The 22,809-nt window shown below is 38.0% G+C and overlaps 1 protein-coding gene across 2 annotated transcripts in view; it reads right to left on the bottom strand.

The window, feature by feature from the left end:
• Positions 1–22,809, bottom strand: part of UTP20 (UTP20 small subunit processome component) — a 107,305-nt gene that overhangs the window by 3,204 nt on the left and 81,292 nt on the right. For both annotated transcript variants that reach the window (XM_043562315.1, XM_043562314.1), the window contains exons 42-58: positions 21,515–21,654; positions 20,905–21,061; positions 15,950–16,048; positions 14,941–15,108; positions 13,402–13,568; positions 12,228–12,369; positions 11,018–11,134; positions 9,377–9,547; positions 9,012–9,143; positions 8,439–8,549; positions 6,761–6,840; positions 6,266–6,335; positions 5,956–6,138; positions 4,608–4,739; positions 4,026–4,158; positions 2,271–2,458; positions 1,477–1,548 (exon numbers count right to left, since the gene is read on the bottom strand). In XM_043562315.1, coding sequence (XP_043418250.1) covers positions 1,477–1,548; positions 2,271–2,458; positions 4,026–4,158; positions 4,608–4,739; positions 5,956–6,138; positions 6,266–6,335; positions 6,761–6,840; positions 8,439–8,549; positions 9,012–9,143; positions 9,377–9,547; positions 11,018–11,134; positions 12,228–12,369; positions 13,402–13,568; positions 14,941–15,108; positions 15,950–16,048; positions 20,905–21,061; positions 21,515–21,654 — 2,262 coding nt within the window. The remainder of the gene's footprint in view (positions 1–1,476; positions 1,549–2,270; positions 2,459–4,025; positions 4,159–4,607; positions 4,740–5,955; positions 6,139–6,265; positions 6,336–6,760; positions 6,841–8,438; positions 8,550–9,011; positions 9,144–9,376; positions 9,548–11,017; positions 11,135–12,227; positions 12,370–13,401; positions 13,569–14,940; positions 15,109–15,949; positions 16,049–20,904; positions 21,062–21,514; positions 21,655–22,809) is intronic.

Below are 22,809 nucleotides of genomic sequence, written 5' to 3'. Positions count from 1 at the left end.
AATGGTCTTTAGAATTCAAGCCTAAGTTCTTAAACACTGAGCTCTTCCTCAAATCATGTGATCCAGATAAATAGCCCAGGGACCAATTTTAGTCTTATAATAATGGACCCATATAGTGAGTCCCTAACTCTGACATCCATGAAATCTCTGACATAGATATTTCACATTGATTATGTGACGGAGGAAGTCAAGTTGCTTTTGAGTTCCTTTACCATCCTGGCTGCTCTGTTGGGAGTGCTGTGTGCCAAAAGTTTCCTCCAAATGTAGTACTCAGAATCCCACATACTGTCCAAGGTTAGCTTGGCCATCGAGAATTCATGCCAAGATTATAATTTCCTTCTGGAAGCTTGGTCTCCCTAAAGACAGTCCCAGTTTTGGAGGCCTTTTCCCCTTGTGGCAGCCACTTCACAGTTAACTCACCGTAAGATCACAGTGAACTGAATTCCATTAATTTCTTTCATCCTGGGTTAGTACTAGTAAATCCCTTCCTGTCCCTAGTTTCCATGGTTGTATCTGTTAGCCTCTATTAAGACTGATATTTTGTGAGACACCACCTGCTATCTACCCTGGTAGGATTTCTTTGGCTTCACTTTACTATCCACTGAATAGCTATCCATTCTTTCTCTGGCCCTGCCATATAATGAAGGGTACTATATTTCCATATAAAAAGTGATGGAAATATGAGGGCTTATGGCATCCTACTTGAGATCACTCTTTGGATACAGTGTTCACCTAGCTTCTTGTGTCCCATCACTTAATCTGTATTGCTGCTCCATTGTGTCCATAATGACAAGAGTCACAAATAACTGTCTTGCTCATACCAAGATACCACATCTGTGTATCTCATCTACCAGCCCAATGGCTTTATCAAAGGAGGAAAAAATAAAGGGAATAGACCTTACTCAAAAGTAATTTACATTTACTGCATATTTATACATGCTTCTCTATATTCACAATTTACTTATAGTTACATTCTATAGTATGAAAACAAAGTTTTTAGTGATTTATCTGCCTTCAGTTAAGGATAGACAATTCTCACACCACACTGTAACATAACTATTACTGCTTTCTCTTCAACTTCCAGGGGTAAGGGAAAGAAATTCAGTACTGTAGTTCATTATAGGGACAATGAAAATCAACCAACCAACCAACCAACCAAAGCCCTTCAAAGCTGGTCACAACGTTGAGTAGATGGTTAAAACTGAACATGAAAAGATTAACAGTCAGCCTCTCACTGCACCATCTTTATTGGGCATTTTAAATGAAGCCAAGAATAACCCCAACATAGACTCCAGAGTTGATTAGATTTATAACTGAACATGTATTTCAGTGTATGCCTATATTTCATTTAATTCCCCAAGCATTAAAATAGGAAAACAAACCAACAAAACCCCCCACAAATACCAAATGTAAGCCTATTCCTAGACTTGGTAGAACAGATCACTTCTATTAAACCAGGAGGATGACAATACTGACCTGTTCTCCTAGAGATTGATCTAAGAACTTGGAATGCAACTGATGGCAAGAGGCTAGGGAGATACTTTTCATCTGTGAAAAGAAAATGGACACTGGCAGACACTATGCAGGGTATTTCTGATTGTTTTTAAAAAGTCCAAGTAACCAACCATAATAATATAACTGAAGTGCTAGATTTTGTTCTGAATGACTTGTATAGGTCTGGAGAGGGAAGGTCTCTACTTTCTACCTGCCACAAACATTTTAGCTCAAATAAAGGGGATATTTTCAAGCTTTGGGGATATTAATAATCCCTCAGATTATTAGCAGGAAACTTTACAACAGTCCAGTATTTTTTTCCTTTTTTCCCCCTCCATCTTCCAATCATTCACTATTTATGGAGTCTCCACTATGAGTCAGGCATTGTGTTGGGCCCTAGGAAATCAGAGATGGATGTAATGTGGTCTCTACCTAAGATTTTCATGAACGTGATCTCAGTCATCAACAGTTTATGAAGGAGGCGGGATAGACAGTATTGCTCTCATTTTAATAAATACTATTTTCCAGTGTTGATAAAGAACTTGAACCAATAATAGAAGATGAACAACAGAAGTGGACTAGACTGATAGTCTAAAAATTATCTTTGAAAAACCTTGGCCTTGAGGTTGACCCTTTCTAGTTCCCAGCACACCTACAGAAACGTGCAACAAGTCAGCTGTCAGAGTTTTTCCCAAGGGCCAACCCCCAAATAGTTACATGAACCAGAAGGAACATCTCACATAGATCACAAAGAAAAGGTTTTAGAGAAACCTTACCTTTTGTTCAAGGTCATTTGTTAGAAATCTTACTGCTACAGGTTCTGAGAACTTCTTTTTAGTTGTTTTAGATTTCCATTTTCTAGTAAGTTCCTCTGGTTGGCAAGAGGCAAAGAGCAATCCAAAAATCTGGGCTGCAGTGAGCCACACCCAGCTGTGTGGATGTCTCAGGTGACAATGAACATAACCTAAGGGAACCAAAATGCATTTTCAGATGTCTCACAGCTTTCCCAGCTCTTTGGTGGTAAATATGATTAGATTAGGCATTCGCTATCTATTACATGCTTGGATTTAGGAACCAAAGATGAACAACATCTTTTGGCTGTAACATTTACAATTTCTAAATTAGGTAATATAAATTTGTATACAGGCACATGTTTGTTCCTAATAGTTATTGAAATTGGTGGAGAGTTATCATTTATTGAGGCTTTCTGTGTGCCAGGCACAGGGCTCAGTGTGTTACATATGTTTCATTTAGACCTCACAACAGTTCTATGACCTTACAACTGTCAGTTGCATTTTACAGATGAGGAAATGTTTCAGAGGGGCCAGATGAGGCACCACGCTGTAACAGACAAAACCAGGCCTGGGCCCTAGCTTGATCTGGCCCCAAACCTTACACTCTTATGTTACATGGCCACTTTCCATATATTACACTTGGAAAATACAGTAGAAAAGCCTTGTGGGTTGTAGGGAACAAGATTAAAATTCTGGATGAACCATATCATATCTGAGTTTTAGTCTATGCTGTTATACATTTCATAAACATGGTTTTACTTTTGTTCTATATGTATTTTCTAATAATCTGGCCATGTCTCTGTGGAATCATACCAGAGTAGGCCGTATAGTAATTTAGTAATTTCCATAGGATCATGAATTCTTTTAAAACAGGTGGGTACTTAAAGCATTCATTCCAATGTCTGTTTCCTATTGGCTAATCAAGATTAAATATGTTAAATTAAAAATTCTAGGATCTTATTTGTTATTTAAAGACCGATATACAGGGGCACCTGGGTAGCTCAATAGGTTAAGTGTCCAACTTTGGCTCAGGTCAAGATCTCATGGTTCTTGACTTTGAGCCCCGTGTTGGGCTCTGTGCTGACAGCTCAGATCCTGGAGCCTGCTTTGGATTCCATGTCCCCCCCTCTCTCTGCCCCTCCCCTGCTCATGTGCTCTCTCTCAAAAATAAATATATATATTAAAAAAAAAAGAGTGATATACAATAACTTAAGTGTCTCACAAGGGTTAAATGGTTTACTAAATCATGGCATATTTGCATGGTGGACTATTTACAGCTATTTTAAAAAGCTTTCTACTGAGTGTATTATAGTATAATATTCTTATTTAGGTACAAACAAGATATAAGTTTATATGGAATTATGCAATCTCTGTAAAAAAAAACCTGTGTCTATATATAACAAAAAGACAGACTGGATGGAAATATATACCAAATTAACACCAAGCAGCAAGGAAGACTTTGAAAAACTTTCCTTTCTTTTACTTTCCCATAATTAATATTCCTTCTTTTACAAATGAAATGTATTACTTGTGAAATCATAAACATATTATTTTTCCTAGAAACATTTTCACTATAATCAATTTGAAAGGGTCTTTTAAATCTTTTTCTCATGGACTTTTCCCCTGACATTATAGACTTTCTAAGTATTCATACTCTAATTCCCCAAATTGGTTTTTAGTAATTCTGTCACAACTAATGTGTTTGTTTTTAGATGTAAATAAAAAGGAAATACTTACTCCAGATTTTATTCAGCGTCTCGGAGGGCTTGGTAAACTGAATAATATTACATTCCTTGATGAGTTTACTAATCAGTGTAAGAAAACTAAACAGAAGGCGATCTGCAGCTTTTTCTTCAGTCTCTTCCATGATCTAAAAACAGGATGGATATAAATCCATTGAGACAACTTCAGGGTTTCTATCAGTACTACTGTCACTTTGGGTCAATTTTTTGTTGTGGGTGCTGCCCTCTGGACTACAGGCTGATCTGCAGCATTCATGGTCTCTGCCTGCTAGATGCTAGTAGCACCCTCCACGCTCCAGTTGTGACAACCAAACATGTCTCCAGGTGTTGATAAGTGTCTAGCGGGGTTGGCAGTGGGGTGGTGAAATCCCCCTGCTGGAGAAACTTCGATCTTCACATACTATGGAAGATAACTTACTTTAAATCTCATTTTTAAAAAGAAGATCCAGCTACACTGAATTCTTGCTTTCATTAAGAAACATTTTTGAACACACATAATATTTAAGCTGTTAGCTAAACCACCTTAAGTAAAACTACAAAAATTAGCACAAGTTTTATTCTCTGGCAAATTACTTACATCTTTAAAGTTTTCAGGATCAATTTCCTTTTCAATCACAGGAAGAATAGTTCCAAGTCTTCTCTCAAAAGAGACTCCTTCACTTTCCACAAACAAGCCACAGATGAGGGCAGCTAGTTGCCTATTTAAGCTCTACCAAAAATAAACCACAGAAAGACAATGTTAATAACACCACTTGGTACGCCATTTCCAAATTCATAAAATGGGCATGACTCTGTCTTCAATATTTCTTCTTTAAGTCTTTTCTTAATGTTTATTCATTTTTGACAGAGAGAGAGAGAGAGAGACAGAGCATGAGCAGGGGAGGGGCAGAGAGAGAGGGAGACAAAGAATGCGAAGCAGGCTCCAGGCTCCGAGCTGTCAGCACAGAGCCAGACATAGGGCTTGACCTCACGAACTGCGAGACTGTGACCTGAGCCGAAGTCAGACACTCAACCGACTGAGCCACCCAGGCACCCCTCAATATTTCTTTATAATGCCAGAAATCAATAGAATATGGATCTTTGGTGGCTTAAAATGAAAAATATAGAGAATCTTCACACCCAAGAATAACATTAAAAAAGAAATGGAACTCATCATTACCCACATTCTCCCATTTTAAATTAAAAAAAAAAAATCAAGATGAGCACTGAATAATATACAGAATTGTCGAGTATCAATGTCATACACTTGAAGCTAGTAACACTGTGTGTCAATTATATTTCAATAAAAAAAAATTAATTAAAAAACTGGAAGTTGCATACAATACCCCCCCATTCTAACTTTAATATGTATTACAGTCAGTATTAAGATACAACACGTTTATATTCCACAAACATGGGCCACTGTTGATGGTGGCAAGTCAGCAAGTGGATATAATCACTGACAAACATTACATTTCATTAACTGAATATGCAAAACTGAAAACAAAGATATTCATCATTGGGGACTGGTTAGATACATTCAATACATTCATATAGCAGTGTCATTGGCTGACAATCATGTAGTGGGACTACAGGTGATTTTTATGTTACTCTCTATAATTTATATTTCCTGAAGTTTTACTATAAGAATATATATATATTTTTAAAATTTTATTTCCAATATAGTTAACATACAATTAGTTTCAGGTGTACAATATAGTGATTCAACAATTCTATACATTATTCAGTGCTCATCATAAGGATACTCTTTAATCCCTATCACCTACTTAACCCATCCCCCCCACCCAGCAAGAGTACATTATTAACATAATCTAAAAAAAATAAAATTTGGGAAAAATTCAACAATGTTTAAGATGTATTCTTATTTAAAGTGAATACCAAAAGCTAAGACTTTTCATTGAAATTTAACTATAAGCAACCTTAACCTTTTTTGCTCCAAACCAGGTGGTAACCATATCAAAGAGCCAATCTTTTTTCTCAAGGTTGATTTTACTGAGTAAAGATTTGATTGTCATGGATGCCATCTTCTTGCACACGGCAGAATCATCGTTCACCATCATTAGACAAAGAGGAATAAAGAACATTCCACAGTTCTCATGGAGTAGTCCCTAGAAGAAAACAGGCAGTTAAGAGCACACTCAGACTGGAATTCTTATAGATGCCCAAACAAGGGAGGCTCCCTGTGGGCCCCCAGGGCTCAAGGGGAACATAACTACAGTCTGTGATTCAAGGTACCTGAGGGAATGTGTCAAAGAGATAGGAGATCATTTCCAAGGCAGACTCTCTCCCGGTCTCATGTTCATAACTAAGGCAAGAACATTAGATAGACTTGTTAGTATTTTTTCAATTACCAATAATTGTTTTAAAAAATTTTAAACATTGTTTTAAGGTGTTAGTCTGTTTCTTAAAAAGTAGAAAAAAAATCCATGTTCCCAATTTTAATACTTATGTAAATCTATCACGCTACTATTCAGCTTTAAATGTGATTCTGTTAGATTTTTACCATTCTCCTTAAATAGACTCTTAATGAAAATCAGTGGTCAGACCGAATTCGAAAAGCAACTTACACAACTGTCACATGAAGCCATGTACACTGTTTGATAATCAAGTCAATGATTCAAATGATAACACCCTCAGATGTTTAGATTTTGTCATTTTCCAGACAGGTGCCACAATAAAATGAGAGGAAACTACTCTTCTGCCCCTATGTAGTTTATGGCTTAAACTTACTTGAGTTGAGCAAGCATGAATTCCAAGTTTGGTCTCAATTTGTCACCCAGGGGATAGTCAAGAATATATTTCAGAAAAACCTACGAACAGAAGTCACATAGATGATTATTTGGGTCCTATCTCTCCAGGATTTCTGCTTCCTAACCTGCTGATACACTGTTCAGTTACAAAGACCTTTCAGAAGACTGATCAATCCTCCTGAGTCAACTGCACGCTTTCCTTTCTTCTCCTACTTCACTTACTCAGGTCCTGCCCCAAGTGCCTGATTAGAAGTCCTAGCCTACCACTGGCATGGTTGTTTTGGGCTCCAGATCTAAGCTCACGTGTTGGAAGCTCCTCTCTTCCATAGGTAGTGTGGTATGGTGGACTGAGTACGGACTGTGGTTCACCCCTGTATTTCCCCTTGAATAAGAATGACAATGATGATTGATATTAATACAGATAATACTAATTCATTTACTAATTATACGTCAATTAATTCTATATGCCAAGCACTGTGCTAAGTGTTCCTCAGTTAACTGTCATCACTTTCTTGGAAAGTAGGGGATATTATCCCCATCTTACAGATGAAGAGAATGAAGTTGGCACAGAGAGGTGAGTAACATGCTCAGGTGACAGTGCCAGAATTCCATGCCTGGTTTATCTTCTTTCAAACCATTGTACTAATTTATTAATAAAAGTAATTAATAAAATAATATAAGTATTTATATATAAGCTATTATATATCAATAGCTTTCTGCTACTGGAATAAAGCCCTAAATAAATCTTTAACAAGTACACGAGGTCTTGCCTGACCTGGCTCCCTTCCCCACCTCACTTAACCTTCATTTATCTCCTCTAATAAGTAAGGCCCTTACCTACCTCAAGGCTTACCTTCCTTAGGCATTGGCTGCTCCCTTCACCTGGAAAACTAAGCCTTTTTCTTCCTTCACATTTCTGCTGACAAGCCAATCCTCAGGAGAGCCCTTCCTGATTCTAACACCAGGGTGGTCCTCAACCTGATCATATGTTCTTATCATCTACTCTTCCATATTTTGTCAATTCTAAGCAGCACAGTTTTTCACATTTTAACAGATCTGAAATTGGGATGTATCTTAAAATTGATGGCATCTTACCACTGTGTCATAGTGTTTTCTTTCTTTGAAGTATATAAATAAAGGTATGTCTTATAAATAATGAAATATGACAGTGCTTTCTCCCTCCTGGCACTTAGGATGCCTGTAATTAAATACCTGTGGAATTTTTGCTTTGTGCCTGTGTACTTTAAAATTTCACTATCTGACAGGGACTATAAAAATTTTGTTGACTGCTTTTCCAGCAGCACCTGGCACATAGTAATACGCATAAGTAGTTGATGACTGGACCAATGGATGGAAATATTTGGTGCAGGCTATCATGCTACAGAAGGAAAATATACATCTTTATCCATTTGAAACATTCCACATGTGATGGGTTATTCTCAAAATGCTCTTTGTTAACTGAAATCCCCTTAAGGCAGAGCAGACATGCTTCTCACACTTGGTAAGTAAATGGGTTCCTGAGTCTCAGAATAAAGCAACAATTGGACACAAAATTATCTTCAGAATTCAGTCAATGTTGACATCTGTCTATCTAAATATGGAACAGAGAAGACAGGACCCAACACTTGCTACGGGAATAAGGCTTCTTCTCTACAAACCTGTCTGCATTGGACTCTGACAGGTTCACTTTGTGCAGAAATTGCCAACTTGGATACTTTCCGCATGACATCATCGATTTCTGGGACTAACAACTTCCTTGATAAAATGGCCTAAAATAAAAAAGGAAGACATCTCATTTCATGTTCTACTGCAGATGGTTCTAAGCTGATGCACTGTTAAAGCAGTCATAGGCAATTTTCAAAAATAATGAAAGTAACCTTCAAGAGAAAAAAAACATACACTTAAAAATGGTTAAAATAGTGACTTTTATTTTATGTATTTTATAATTAAAAAAAGAAAAAAGCTCCACAAAGTCCAATACAGTAAATACAAGCATTTTTTAAACTTTCCTCTACTTTTATAGAAGGCTCTGGAAGTGTTAATTGAATTCATGTTCAAACATTTTAATAAGTAGGTATGTTAGATTACCATTAATCCATCAAAATCATCACAATGTTTATAAATTAATTTTGGAAATCCACAGCTAGTCAAAATACTTTGTTCCACATTATTCTAAGTATCTAATCTGAGGCACACAAACTGTAAAATCCAACATTCTGGTGATACCATACCTTCAGAAGACCAAATGCAGTGGCCTGTCTTGAAGTATCATAAATGTCTTCTTCAGCATATGCTAGTAGAACTTGAAGCTGCTTTTCGGTTATCTGGTAAGACTTCACTTTCTTCACAACTATGGTCACACACTGTAAATTAAACTAGTGAGGTTAATAGCCAGGACATCCCACGAATGAATAATCAGTGAAATGGTAAGGCTTTAATACAACATCAATGCTTTTTCACACAGGATACCAACCCTCTGGCCTTAGCAAATTAATCTGGAAAAAATTCTGAACAGGACCAAAGGACAATGAGGAAACCTAAGTTTGATGTTAAACCTGGTCCTGGCTCTTTCGAAGTATAACTAAAAACACCTCACCTTGAAACAATTTACCACCAGGTGGAAGTTCTGGCCCCTGGCAGCTCCAAGTTTTGCATAGTCCTTCAGCAACAGGAAGAGGTGTTTTGTCAGCTGTTCTGCTTTTGTTTCTATGGAAGGCAGAGGGAACCTCAAGACCCAGATCAGGCACTGTAAAGCACCTGTGATCACCTGAAAAACAAAACCAACCAATTTATGTAGTGATCAAACCCAACAGTCAAGCACCTGAGGCTGTGTAGACTCTATAAGCAATCAAGTTGAAAAAATGAAATACTCTGCTCAGCCCACTCTAGAAGAACCATATACCAAAAGCATAAGAAGAGAAGGAGATTTCCTATTCCCTGTGGTAGAACTTACTGCTTCTCTAAGGCACATAAAGGTGATGCAAGTAAATAAGAAAGAGTGCACCATATTCTTAACCTATATGAGTCAATGACTGGAAGAACTGGCCAATTTATTTATTTTCAATGTTTTTATTTTTTATTTTTGAGAGAGAGAGCAGGGGAGAGGCAGAAAGAGAGGGAGAGAGAGGATCCCAAGCAGGCTCTGCACTGTCAGCACAGAGCCCAATGTGGTGCTCAAACTCATGAACTGTAATATCATGACCTGAGCTGAAATCAAGAGTCAGATGCTTAACCAACTGAGTCACCCAGGCATCCTGAATTGGCCAATTTCAGCAACTTTTTTTTGTGTCTGGAAAGATACATTATAAATGACTTTTCTATTTTCTAGAATGGTACTTTAATCCATTCTAAGCAACCGTATACAAGGCACTCTAAAAATCAGAATTACAAAGATAAAGAGAACACCGTCCCTCTATTTAAAGAGCAGACAGCTGGCTAAGAAATTAAGCATGAGAACAATACACTACAATTTAATATAGTTAAGTGCTTTGCAAAAGATATGAAAAAAGTGTGCTGGGACCAAGCAATGACATGAGAATCCTTGACCTCCGGCTCAAACCTTAGAGACTACTGAGATCAGTTACTTCACCTAGTTCAGCTGTGCCTAATAGACCCACACTGCTCTGGTTGCTGTAAGGTCTTCTTGGGCTGGATTAGATGAAGCCATAGAGGAAAGGTCTTTGGAGTCACAAAGGCCAGGGCTTAAATCCCAGCTCTGCAGTTTATTACCTATTCAACTACAGAGATGTTACTTAACCTCCTGGCACCTTGACTATAAGACAGGCAGTCAGGAAACGGGAGATGTGTCGGCTCTGGAGTCTGACGGACTGATATCCTAGATCTGTGATCTAGGCCAAGTCAGCTGATAGCCTACTTTTCTCACTGATAAAACAGAAGCATTAATAATATGTGCTTCATAGGTTGTTATGAGGATTCACACCAGTGAGGGCAGTAGTGACAAGGATGATGGAGATGATCAGTGCTGACATGGTGACACCATTACTCAGCCTCATGATGTTGCAAGGACCCAATGAAATAAGTACAATGTATCTACCAGAGCCTGTAAAACTGTTGAAGGCTATCCAAATATATGGCTGGAAAGCAACGTAATGTAGGGAACAGAAGTCGTTCACAATATCATAAAGTCACTTAAAAACTCCATCATCTTGTGAAGCACAAGCCTAAAAGTTCTGGGTATTTTGTGCAACACAGTTCTCATGAAGGAACAGAAGCTCACCTTCACATCCATGGAAACCAGGCAGTCTATGAGGAGAGATACAAAAGGATCCAACATTTCCAGAACAGGTTCACTTGAAGACTTGATCTTGGAAGTCTTTAGACTCAGATGTAGCAGCTAAAAGATTCAAAAAGATATTTCATACCAGTTGCCCATAAGACCAAATGAGTTAGGTAAAGGTAAAATGATTTTAAGAGAGATACATGAAACATTAAGATGCTTCCGTTTGAAGCGACAAAAATTCTGAAGGAATGGTAAAGGGCCTGGGAGACTCTCAGTAAGTGAAGAAGGTGGGAGTTCACTGTGCAGCTGAGATGCTGAGCTCATTTACCAAATGATTACTCAGGATTTACTTTGATTCGAGGCACTGGCTTGGCACACAGGGCACAGCAATGATCAAGATGAACATGGTTCCTGCCTGATGGATCTTAACCAGGAATAGAGACTCTAGCAAATAATTAACTGTAAATGCAGTGTGCTTTGGGAGTTCTGTGGGGACCCTGGCAAAGGGAGGAGCCCGTGGTGAAGTCCTGGAGTGACAGAGTGTGGAGACTATGAAACTGAAGGGAAGCCAGTGTGGCTGAGCTGTGTGTTGGGAATGGTACAATACAAAGTTTGGCCCCTGTAGCCCAGATGAAAGACCAGGCTCTCAAGAAAAATGGGAGCCAATGAAGGTAATAAAAAGGAAATAAAACGATCAGATTTGTGTTTTTAGACACTTACATCTTTAAAAAGAATTCAAAATAATTTAGAGATGCCCATGGGCAAATCAAAGTGAACCCATAATAAATGTTAGGTCAGAATCATTAACCCTGAGACCATTATATCATCAAAGTAAGTACTAGAAGAGAGAAATGGTAAATGGACCAATGCACCTTTAAAAAAATGGCCCAGGGGCACCTGGGCAGCTCAGCTGATTACGTGTCCAACTCTCGATCTCGGCTCAAGTCATGTACTCATGGTTCATGGGATTGAGCCCCACATCAGGTTCTACGCTGACAGTGTGGAGCCTGCTTGGGATTCTCTCTCTCCCTCTCTCTCCGCTCCTCCCCTGCTCACGCTGTCTCTCCCTCTCAAACTAAATAAACAAACAAACAAAAAAATAGCCTGTAATTTATTTCTGATAAGGCATTTACAGTGGGAATGAGCAGAGAACTGAAAGGCATACTCACTGTGGGCAGCAAATCACACTTTAAGGGTTAATTCTTACCCGGAGTCCAGACTCAATAAATATGTGCATGTTGGTTTTCCTGCTCACAACAGCTTTCTGCCCACCTCGAACTGGAGTTGGGGGGAGCAGAAGACAGCTCTGGGGTGGCAGACGTGGATCCAGTGCAGGGGCTGCTGGGTTTCTGTCAATCACAAAGGAAAAACAGGGGCAAGAACACTGTATGCACTCTAAGTCACGTGACCCTGTCTGGTGACTGGAGTCCAGCACTAAGTAGTATGCTATTCACTGTGAGCTTTTTTTCTCCTTCAACCATGAGAAAAAGATTATTAGGTTGTTGATCAAAGCTGTAGAACAACCCCAGAAAAAGAAATCAGATTGATGAACACAGGTTTAAATTAAGATGAACAGTAAAAGGACACTCCCTTGATGTTTGAAAACAAATGCCAAGGAGTTTCTTTTAGAACCCAAAAGCAAAATCCAAAGGAGGTATTTTAAAACCTTTTCAGGTCTAGATATCTATTTAATCAGAAGAAAAGCTATGTATTTAAAATCTATCCTAACTTTGATTCAATAAATAACTGGCTGCTGTCACAGCTAACTTACTCATTTATCAGAAAATCATCTCATGCTGATATTTATCACCTGGAAGGGCTTTAGCCCAAACACCACAAAGGAGAACCGTCTCATAACTCAAATATATATAGCATATATTATACAAGTATGTAATTGTATATGTATTAATTATGTATATAATTATATGTACACATAAATAATTGTACATGTATTATAAATTATGTAATTGTATAATATATGTAAACATGCATATGCAGTAAAACCTTGGTTTGTAAGCATAATTCATTCCGGAAAACATGCTTGTAACCCGAAGCATTTGTATATCAAAGTAAATTTCAAGAACCGTTGGCTCAGTTGTGATCATGTGATATATGGCATCAGGTACTACTTATATTGCAAGACGTCACTCTTTTATCAAGTTAAAATTTATTAGAAATGTTTGCTTGTCTTGCAGAACAAGTTACTCGCAATCCAAGGTTTTACTCTGTGTGTGTGTGTGTGTGTGTGTGTGTGTGTGTGTGTGTGTTTTAACTAAGGTAAATTATTAAATTAACTCACTTAAGAGTAAATGAAAACTGAATGGTTTATCAGAAGCAAGCACCCAAGGATAGTTTTTTTTTTTTTTTTCTTTCAAACTTACTTTTCTTTCTCTGTTAACAGGGGAAGATTTTCACTGACCAACCCATAACTGAGCAATAGTATGGATTCTGCCGTCATTTCTTGATTTACAATTAATCCTGCTATGATTCGGCGCAAGGTTTCATGAACTTTCCGGGCCAGTTTTAAACTCGTGGTATTTTGTAAGATCTAAAGGCAAACATAAATGTCATGTTGAGATAACACAGAACTGCCTTTTTGTTTGTTGTGATGGTAGTTTTTAAAAAATACATTTCCTTTTTAATATAGGTTTTTTTTCTAATTAAAAAGAAACATCCTTAATAAAATTTCAAACAGCATACAAAGTAACATTTACACATACTGTCAATCCCAGAGACAACCACTATCAGCATCATGTATGTCTCTGGATTTCTCTGTGCTCTCTGTTGGTGAGACCTCAGGGCACAGGACTGGAGACATGATGTGATACATGGAAGACATCAACCCTGTAAGTGCATCATAGGCAAGCACATGCACATATACAACATTACCAAAATGCAGTCAGTACTCATCTGAAACCATGCTAACAGTGCTGTGATGGCCAAGCCTCAGGGTTTGATATTAGTCATTAGGCCGAATCATAGGAACTTAATGGGAATCTAGGACCATCAATATCAACAAAACCCTCAGCACTTTATAAATATTCCTTTGCACAGGACACGGTATTAATAACTTTAACTATCTTGGAGGGATTTGATAATATACATGGAAAATACATGTGCTGTGTTAATTCTTTTTCATCCTCAAAACATACCTAACATTCTCAGGTTTAGATAAGATTAATGCATTGTAGAAAAAAAATTATGGAGTTATTCTGACACCAAAACATTTGGAATTAAGGTTAATTCATGTCATTAAATAGTGTTTTGCTCTAGTTTTTGTGCATAAAATTATAATAAAATGAGTTAATAACATTTGTTGAGTGTTCACCCCTACATTAGGCACAGAGAACATAATGAAGGTAAGTAAACTACAGTCCCTGTCCGACAGGAGCAGAACGAAAACAGTGCAAAGAATGTAAGCTTTGGATCAGAAAGATCTACAAGTAACGTTTTACTTTCCTCCTTAATCATGACCCTTCTACCTTTTGTTGAGCCTACATTTTCTTATCTGTAAGATGAAAGTACCATTGATCTCAGAGTGGTTGTGCAGATTAGAAGAGATCATGAAACATGATGTTGAGAACATAATATATGTTCAACAGATGTCACTTTTCTCCCTCTTGGCAATCTGGGAGCAGCAATCTGTCTTCAAAAGCTATGTTCTTAGCTGCTGACTTGAGCCAACTATAAAACTCACTTGAATTTCAATTTTTTGTTTCTGCATCACATGGTTTACATCCAGGAATCTGGTTCTTAGTTTAGAATGCCACCTAGGGCTGCCAGCTAGTGGCCATGTGGTATCCATGCCCTTCATACCAAATGAAATCCTGGTGGTCAAGTGCAGCATTACTGCATGGGTCGTTTTAAGAACTCATGATGCTGTAATGTGGGGATCTCCTGTACTGCATTCAAGTCCTTACCTCTTTTAATGGAAGGATAAGTTTTGTAACCTGATCTTTCCCTACAAACTTGCCCAGGATTTCATAAGAATCGTAACTCTTGCTTCTTCGTGCCTCCATGACTTTGGAGAGGATCTGCTTCACTTCCTTCTCTTCAGCAATGGCACCAAACAACTCATGGTTAAAAATCTTTGAAAGAAAAAAGCCAAATGGCAATTATGTGTAATCAGCAAGATATGTCAACACAAGCAGTCTCTGATACATCCAGATCGGAGGAAAACAAGTTGGACAGGACTGAAATTAGATGGCAGGAATTTCTATTAGATTTCACTTTTTCAAGGCAGTTCAGGGACCAATTACTGAAAGACAAGCAAATACCGCAACACCTGAAGGTTTTTACTAAGGGGAAATAAAAGAGTGCTATATAGATTTACATATATGATTGTATAATATAAGAGACAGGTACTTCCTCTTGGATATTACCAAAGAGTAGCCTCATTTCCCTTTAAAAAACTGATGATATTTGTAACTTATCAAAACTGATGTGTTTAATTCAAAATGTTTAAATACGTACATTTTTTTATGAATGAACAAAGGCAGTATGGCAAATTTAGTCTCTTCCTAATCTCACCCCCCAAATTATCACATTATCAATTTTAAAAGTTGATGGTTATTAAATTTTTCACTACTGTACGTAAAGCTCTGGTGCACATATTTTTATATAAACCCCAGACTAAATACATCTCAAATTCGTAAAAGTGGTCGATATTTTTGCTTATTTTAAAGCTCCTGATACACAACATCAACTTTCTTCCCAGAAAGGTTATACCAAAACTCATGACCTACTAGCAATGGTAGAGAGTCCACCTCACTTCACCTGAGTCAGCTTTTTAAACTTCTGCTAATCTAAGAGATGAGATAGTACATCATTTTCATTTTTACAGGTTATAAATATTTCGTATTTTGTGAGCCGATTTTCTGTGTCCACTGCCCAGTTGAGAAAATGACACTCCTTTTTTCTAAATCTTACCTCAATCATTATATCTAAACAGGAGTCCAAATCCCCAACTTGTAGCTTGTTGGTGAGGCCTTGCAGCAACATATAAACAGTGTAAGTCAGCACATGGACCTAAAATGAAATGCGCAGTAAGAATAAGAATGGTTAAGAATACCATAGTAGAAAAAAAATAAGATCTAAGAAGTACTGCAGAGAGCGCTCAGAGTTTCCATAATTACTGTAGGGAGAAGTTTTGACAAATGACACATACTTCTATCACCATCTAAAAGACTTTAACCTGGCACCAAAACAGACACATAGACCAATGGAATAGAATAGAAACCCCAGAACTAGACCCACAAACGTATGGCCAACTCATCTTTGACAAAGCAGGAAAGAACATCTACTGGAAAAAAGAGTCTCTTTAACAAATGGTGCTAGGAGAACTGGACAGCAACATGCAGAAGATTGAAACTAGACCACTTTCTCACACCATTCACAAAAATAAACTCAAAATGGATAAAGGACCTGAATGTGAGACAGGAAACCATCAAAACCCTAGAGGAGAAAGCAGGAAAAGACCTCTCTGACCTCAGCCATAGCAATTTCTTACTTGACACATCTCCAAAGGCAAGGGAATTAAAAGCAAAAATGAACTACTAGGACCTTATGAAGATAAAAAGCTTCTGCACAGCAAAGGAAACAACCAACAAAACGGGAAAAGATATTTGCAAATCACATATTGGACAAAGGGCTAGTATCCAAAATCTATAAAGAGCTCACCAAACTCCACACCCGAAAAACAAATAACCCAGTGAAGAAATGGGCAGAAGACATGAATAGACACTTCTCTAAAGAAGACATCCAGATGGCCAACAGGCACATGAAAAGATGCTCAACATTGCTCCTCATCAGGGAAATACAAATCAAAACCACACTCAGATATCACCTCACACCAGTCAGAGTGGCCAAAATGAACAAATCAGGAGACTATAGATGCTGGAGAGGATGTGAAGAAACGGGAACCCTCTTGCACTGTTGGTGGGAATGCAAATTGGTGCAGCCACTCTGGAAAACAGTGTGGAGGCTCCTCAAAAAATTAAAAATAGACCTACTCTATGACCCAGCAATAGCACTGCTAGGAATTTACCCAAGGGCTACAGGAGTACTGATGCATAGGGGCACTTGTACCCCAATGTTCATAGCAGCACTCTCAACAATAGCCAAATTATGGAAAGAGCCTAAATGTCCATCAACTGATGAATGGATAAAGAAATTGTGGTTTATATACACAATGGAGTACTACGTGGCAATGAGAAAGAATGAAATATGGCCCTTTGTAGCAACCTGGATGGAACTGGAGAGTGTGATGCTAAGTGAAATAAATCATACAGAGAAAGACAGATACCATATGGTTTCACTCTTATGTGGATCCTGAGAAACTTAACAGAAACCAATGGGGGAGGGGAAGGAAAAAAAAAGAGGTTAGAGTGGGAGAGAGCCAAAGCATAAGAGACTGTTAAAAACTGAGAACAAACTGAGGGTTGATGGGGGGTGGGAAGGCGGGGAGGGTGGGTGATGGGTATTGAGGAGGACACCTTTTGGGATGAGCACTGGGTGTTGTATGGAAACCAATTTGACAATAAACTTCATATATTGAAAAAAATAAATAAATAAATAAAATAAAAGACTTTAACCAAATGATCACTTTGTACAAAAGATGCTCAGAAACATATCACCAAGCTTGGCGTGTACTACTGTGACTAAACCAGGCCACTGATTTATTTTATTTTATTTTATTTTATTTTATTTTATTTTATTTTTATTTTATTTTATGTTTATTTATTTATTTTGGGGGGGGGAAGGGAGGGAGGGAACAAGCTGGCGGGGGGCAGAGAGAGAGCGAGAAAGAGAAAACCCCAAACAGACTCCACACTGTCAGTGCAGAGCTCAATGCAGGGCTCAAACTCATGAAATCATAACGTGAGCTGAATGAAGTTGGCCGCTTAATCGACTGAGCCACCTAGGCACCTCCAGGCCATTGATTTATAAAGAAAAGGCACAAGAGTCTTGAACTTTAAAAACCAACCTGTGAATTAAAGAGCTTGCCAATGTTGGGTGCAATCAAAGCTGTTATGAAGGAAATAGACAAGTTTTTGCTCTTCACAGTAACCATAGTTAATAACATTCCTAAGAGCTTACTATGGGCTAGTAAAATTATTGTATTAATACCTCACATGTATTAAATCATTTAATCCTTGCTCACTGTATCCATGGTATAGGGTGCTATATTTATCGGCACTTTTCAGGTGAGAAAGCTGAGGCACAGAGAGATCAAGTAACTTGCCCCAAGTTGCATGGGTAGGCAGTGGTAGAGTCAGGATTTGAAACCACAGAGCTGGTGCCACAGCCCCAGCTCTGCATCACTACACTATGTTGCCTCTCAAGCTTTCTGCATTCTTTATACTGCTTCTAGTGTTACAAATTATCACAGGGAACACCAGATAATGATCATAGGCTAAGGAAACATAATTGGTTGTCAATACACAGATTGGATTTTATTTTTTTTAAGTAATCTCTACAGTGAATGTGGGGCTCAAATTCACAACTCCAAGATCAAAAGTCACACACTCTAACGACTGAGCTAGCCTGGCGCCCCAGTTGGTTGAGCATCCGACTTCAGCTTAGGCCATGATCTTGCAGTTCCTGAGTTCGAGCCCCGTGTCGGGCTCTGTGCTGACACCTCAGAGCCTGGAGCCTGCTTCGAATTCTGTGACTCCCTCTCTCTCTGCCCCTCCCTTGCCTGCGTTCTGTCTCTCTCTCAAAAATGAATAAATGTTAAAAAAAAAAAAAAATTAAAAAAATTAAAAAAATTTTTAAGTGTTTATTTTATCTTATTTTTTTTAAGTGTTTATTTTTAAGAGAGAGAGAGCATGAGCAGGGAGGGGCAGAGAGAGAGGGAGACACACAATCTGAGGCAGGCTCTAGGCTCTGAGCTGTCAGCACAGAGCCCGACGTGGGGCTCGAACTCATGAACCTCGAGATCATGACCGGAGCTGAAGTCGGACAGTCAACCAACTGAGCCACCCAGGCGCCCCCCCCAGAATGAACTTTAAAGGCATAATTTCATATGTATCTACTGGTGATCAGTTGGGTTAAAAACCCAACTTAGACACATTACAGTCAAACTACTAAAAAATAAAGGCCAAGAAAAAGTTCTTAAAGCAGCCAGAGAAAACGATGCATGACTTAGAGGAGAAAACTGTTTTGAATAACTGGATTTTTCATCCAAAAGACCAGAAGGAAGTGATACAACATTTTTAAGAAGCTGAAAGAAAAGTACTGTCAATGTAGAATCAGATATCCAATGACAGTATCCTTCAGGAATAAGGTGAAAAGATATTCAGAGATGACAGAAAACTAACAGCATTTGCTGCCGTCACATGTGCTCTACAAGACTGCTGATGGAAATTCTTTAGACTGAAGGGAAATGATACCAGAAAGAAACTTGGAAATTCAGAAATGAAAGAAGAGAAGTAGAAATGATAAATATCTGGGCAAACTAATAGACTATTCTTCTCCTCTTGAGTTAAGATATGTTTGACAATTACAAGCAAAAACTCTAACATTGCCCAATAAAGTTTTCAATATATAGAGATGTAATATACAAACAACTATAAAACAAAAGAAGGGTGAAGGGATCCATGTATGGTAGTAAGGTTTCCACATTCCACTTGAAGATGTAAAATATTGTTTCCAAGTAGATTGTTAAAAGTAAGAATGTATATGGTAATTCCTAGAGCAACCATTAAAAAACTACACCAGGAGGGGCATCTGGGTGGCTCAGTCAGTTAAGCGTCCGACTTTGTCTCAGGCCATGATCTCAGGGTTGGTGGGTTCGTCCCCTTGTGTCAGGCTCTTTGCTGTCAGCTTAGAGCCTGGAGCTTGCTTCAGATTCCGTGTCTCCCTCTCTCTCTGCCCCTCCCCTGCTTGAGTTCTGTCTCTCTCTCAAAAAGGAAACATTAAAAAAAATTAAAATAAAAAACTATACCAAGAGAGACAATTCAAATAAATACTGATATTTTTACTGCATTAGATTTAGAACCCACAGAATAGGAAGTTTACCTTTGAGCAAATTTAGACACAGAAGGTAAAGCTAACTACCCAGAGTCTTGACTGAGTACTTGAAAAGAACAAGCAACAGTGTTTCTTGAACTTCAAATCACTCAGGGATCTTACTGAAATGCAGGCAGTATAGGTCAGGTGTAGGGCCCTAAATTGTGCGTGTCTAACAAGCTCCCAGGTGTTGCTGAACACTTGGAGTAGTAAGGAGCCAGCCAGCCACGTCACCACTCAAAGAGCTTTCTATTCCACCTGGAGATCCTATTATTTTTATTACTTGTATGTTTCAATCCTTAAACAAATGCCTATGCTCTTTATTATTCACATTTGTGGTAATAAATTCAATATGCATTCAATAAGAATATTTTTAAGAACTCTCAAAATACAAAACTTGGTATCAAATGATTTGAGAAAAATAGGTTATATAACCCTGGCCTATAAGTATCTTTATAAAAATCAGATACGGGAGTTTTTGTTTGTTATTTTTAAATAGATTTTTAAAATGCTGATTAGAAACTTGTAAATATTCTTTTTTTAAAAGTTTATTTTTCAGGGAGAGAGAGAGAGAGAGAGAGAGAGAGAGAGAGAGAGGGAGAGAGAGAGAATCCCAAGCAGGATCCGTGATGTCAGTGCAGGGTCTGGCGTGGGGCTTGAACTCAGGAACCCTGAGATCATGACCTGAGACAAAATCAAGTGGGATGCTTAACTGACTGAGCCCCGAAACTTATGAATATTCTTGATTACTACCTCAGTGGATCAACTTTACTGAATACAGACAGAAGGCAACATCACTTGTAGTGTTCAAATTGCAAATATTTGAACTTCAATCCAACTTGAATGAATATAAGGCGCATAATGCAATTTACCTGATATCCACGGACAAGGGTACTTTGTAATTCTTTTAAAATATATTGTAGGTAGTGCACACCCAGATCTTCTATTATTTTTGCTAGAGTGCTGCGTGCAATGTCTCTGATTTCCTGTGCTCTGTTCTTGAGGAGGGCACACACTTTCAGCAAAATACTAGAAAATGAAAAATTGAAAAGGACTAATCAAAAACCAGAAGCAAATAAAAATACAGACATCCTCTGGTCTCTTAATTATTCATTACCCAAATTTCCCAATTAGGATTCTAAAAAAAAAATTATTTTTAAGGCCAATTTATTTTTGAGAGACAGAGACATAGAGTGTGAGCAGGGGAGGGGCAGAGAGAGAGGAGACACAGAATCCAAAGCAGGCTCCAGGCTCCCAGCTGTCAGCAAAGAGCTGGACGTAGGGCCCAAACCCATGCATGAACTGTGAGATCATGACCTGAGCTTAACCAACTGAGCCACCCAGGTGCCCCCCAATTAGAATTCTAAATCACAGCAAATTGTGACAATACGTCTCTTCCTCACAAAAAGAGACTCAAGAGTCAGGAAGAAAGAACCAAGTTTTGAGTTTCACTGAACATTTCTAATTTGTCACACAATATACCTTGGCAGGTTAGCTTCCATAACTTCTTGTGGAAGGGACTGCATTAGTTTAACCATGGCAAAAGCTAAAGGAACTCGAACTACTTCCTCATCATTCACAACCTTGGATTTTATGAGCTTGTGTTCTTCTTCCCTTTTAGTCTGTAAGAAAAATTTAGATTAAACTAAAACAAAAATAAATGGATCGGGGACCTACCAACACTGAAATCTTGCATTTGAACGATAAGCTCTTTGATATGACACTTCTAAGTTTATGGTCTTAAAAAACAAACTAAATTATGCAATTTGAGAATAACTCTCAAAGAATTATAAAAATAATAGGAATAATAATGTTTTTTCCAAAGAAGAGCCCAAATATCCATCAACTGACGAATGGATAAAGAAGACGTGGTTTATATATACAATGGAATACTACTTGGCAATGAGAAAGAATGAAATCTTGCCATTTGCAACAATGTGGATGGAACTGGAGGGTATTATGCAAAGTGAAGTAAGTCAGTCAGAGAAGGACAGATTTCATATGTTTTCACTCATATGTGGAATTTGAGAAACTTAACAGATGACCATGGGGGAAGGGAAGGGGAAAAAATAGTTTCAAGCAGAGAGGAGGCAAACACAAGAGACTCTTAAATAGAACAAACTGATGATTGATGGGGCGGCAGGGGAGAGGGGAAAATGGGTGATGGACATTAAGGAGGGCACCTGTTGGGATGAGCACTGGGTGTTTATGTAAGTGATGAATCACAGGAATCTACTCCCAAAGCCAAGAGCATACTATATACACTGTATGTTAGTTAAGTTGACAATAAATTATATTAAAAAAATAAAAAGAGAGAATGTTTTTTCCCAAAGGAACAATCAGAAAAAAATAGTCAAGTTTTCACTGATGTGGATTAAGATTGCTGTGAAATATCTAAAAATCATAAAAAATTTGTATCAATCGGGATTTTCAAGAGTTTGAGTGACAGTGTTTGTACATAAGAAATATAGTGCCTCAAGTAAGAAGTTATATTTACAAATATACAAAATGACCAAGTCAATATTTTACACCAGGGGCTGGCAAACTTCTGTAGAGGGCCAGATAGTATTTTTGGCTTAAGATCTCTGTTGAAGCTACTCAACTCTGCTGTGGTAACACAAAAGCAGAATTAGACAATATGCAAATCGATAAATGTAACCGTGTTCCAAAAAACTTTACTTACAACAGGCTGCAGGATAGATCCAGCCCATGGACTACAGTTTGCCAACCCCTGTTTTACCCTGAGAAAGAAAGGCTCTGACTTCATGAGAATCCAC

Source organism: Prionailurus bengalensis, chromosome B4 (genome assembly GCF_016509475.1).
Source record: "Prionailurus bengalensis isolate Pbe53 chromosome B4, Fcat_Pben_1.1_paternal_pri, whole genome shotgun sequence".
NCBI lineage: Eukaryota > Metazoa > Chordata > Mammalia > Carnivora > Felidae > Prionailurus > Prionailurus bengalensis.
This window is presented reverse-complemented; position numbering and strand designations above follow the sequence as displayed.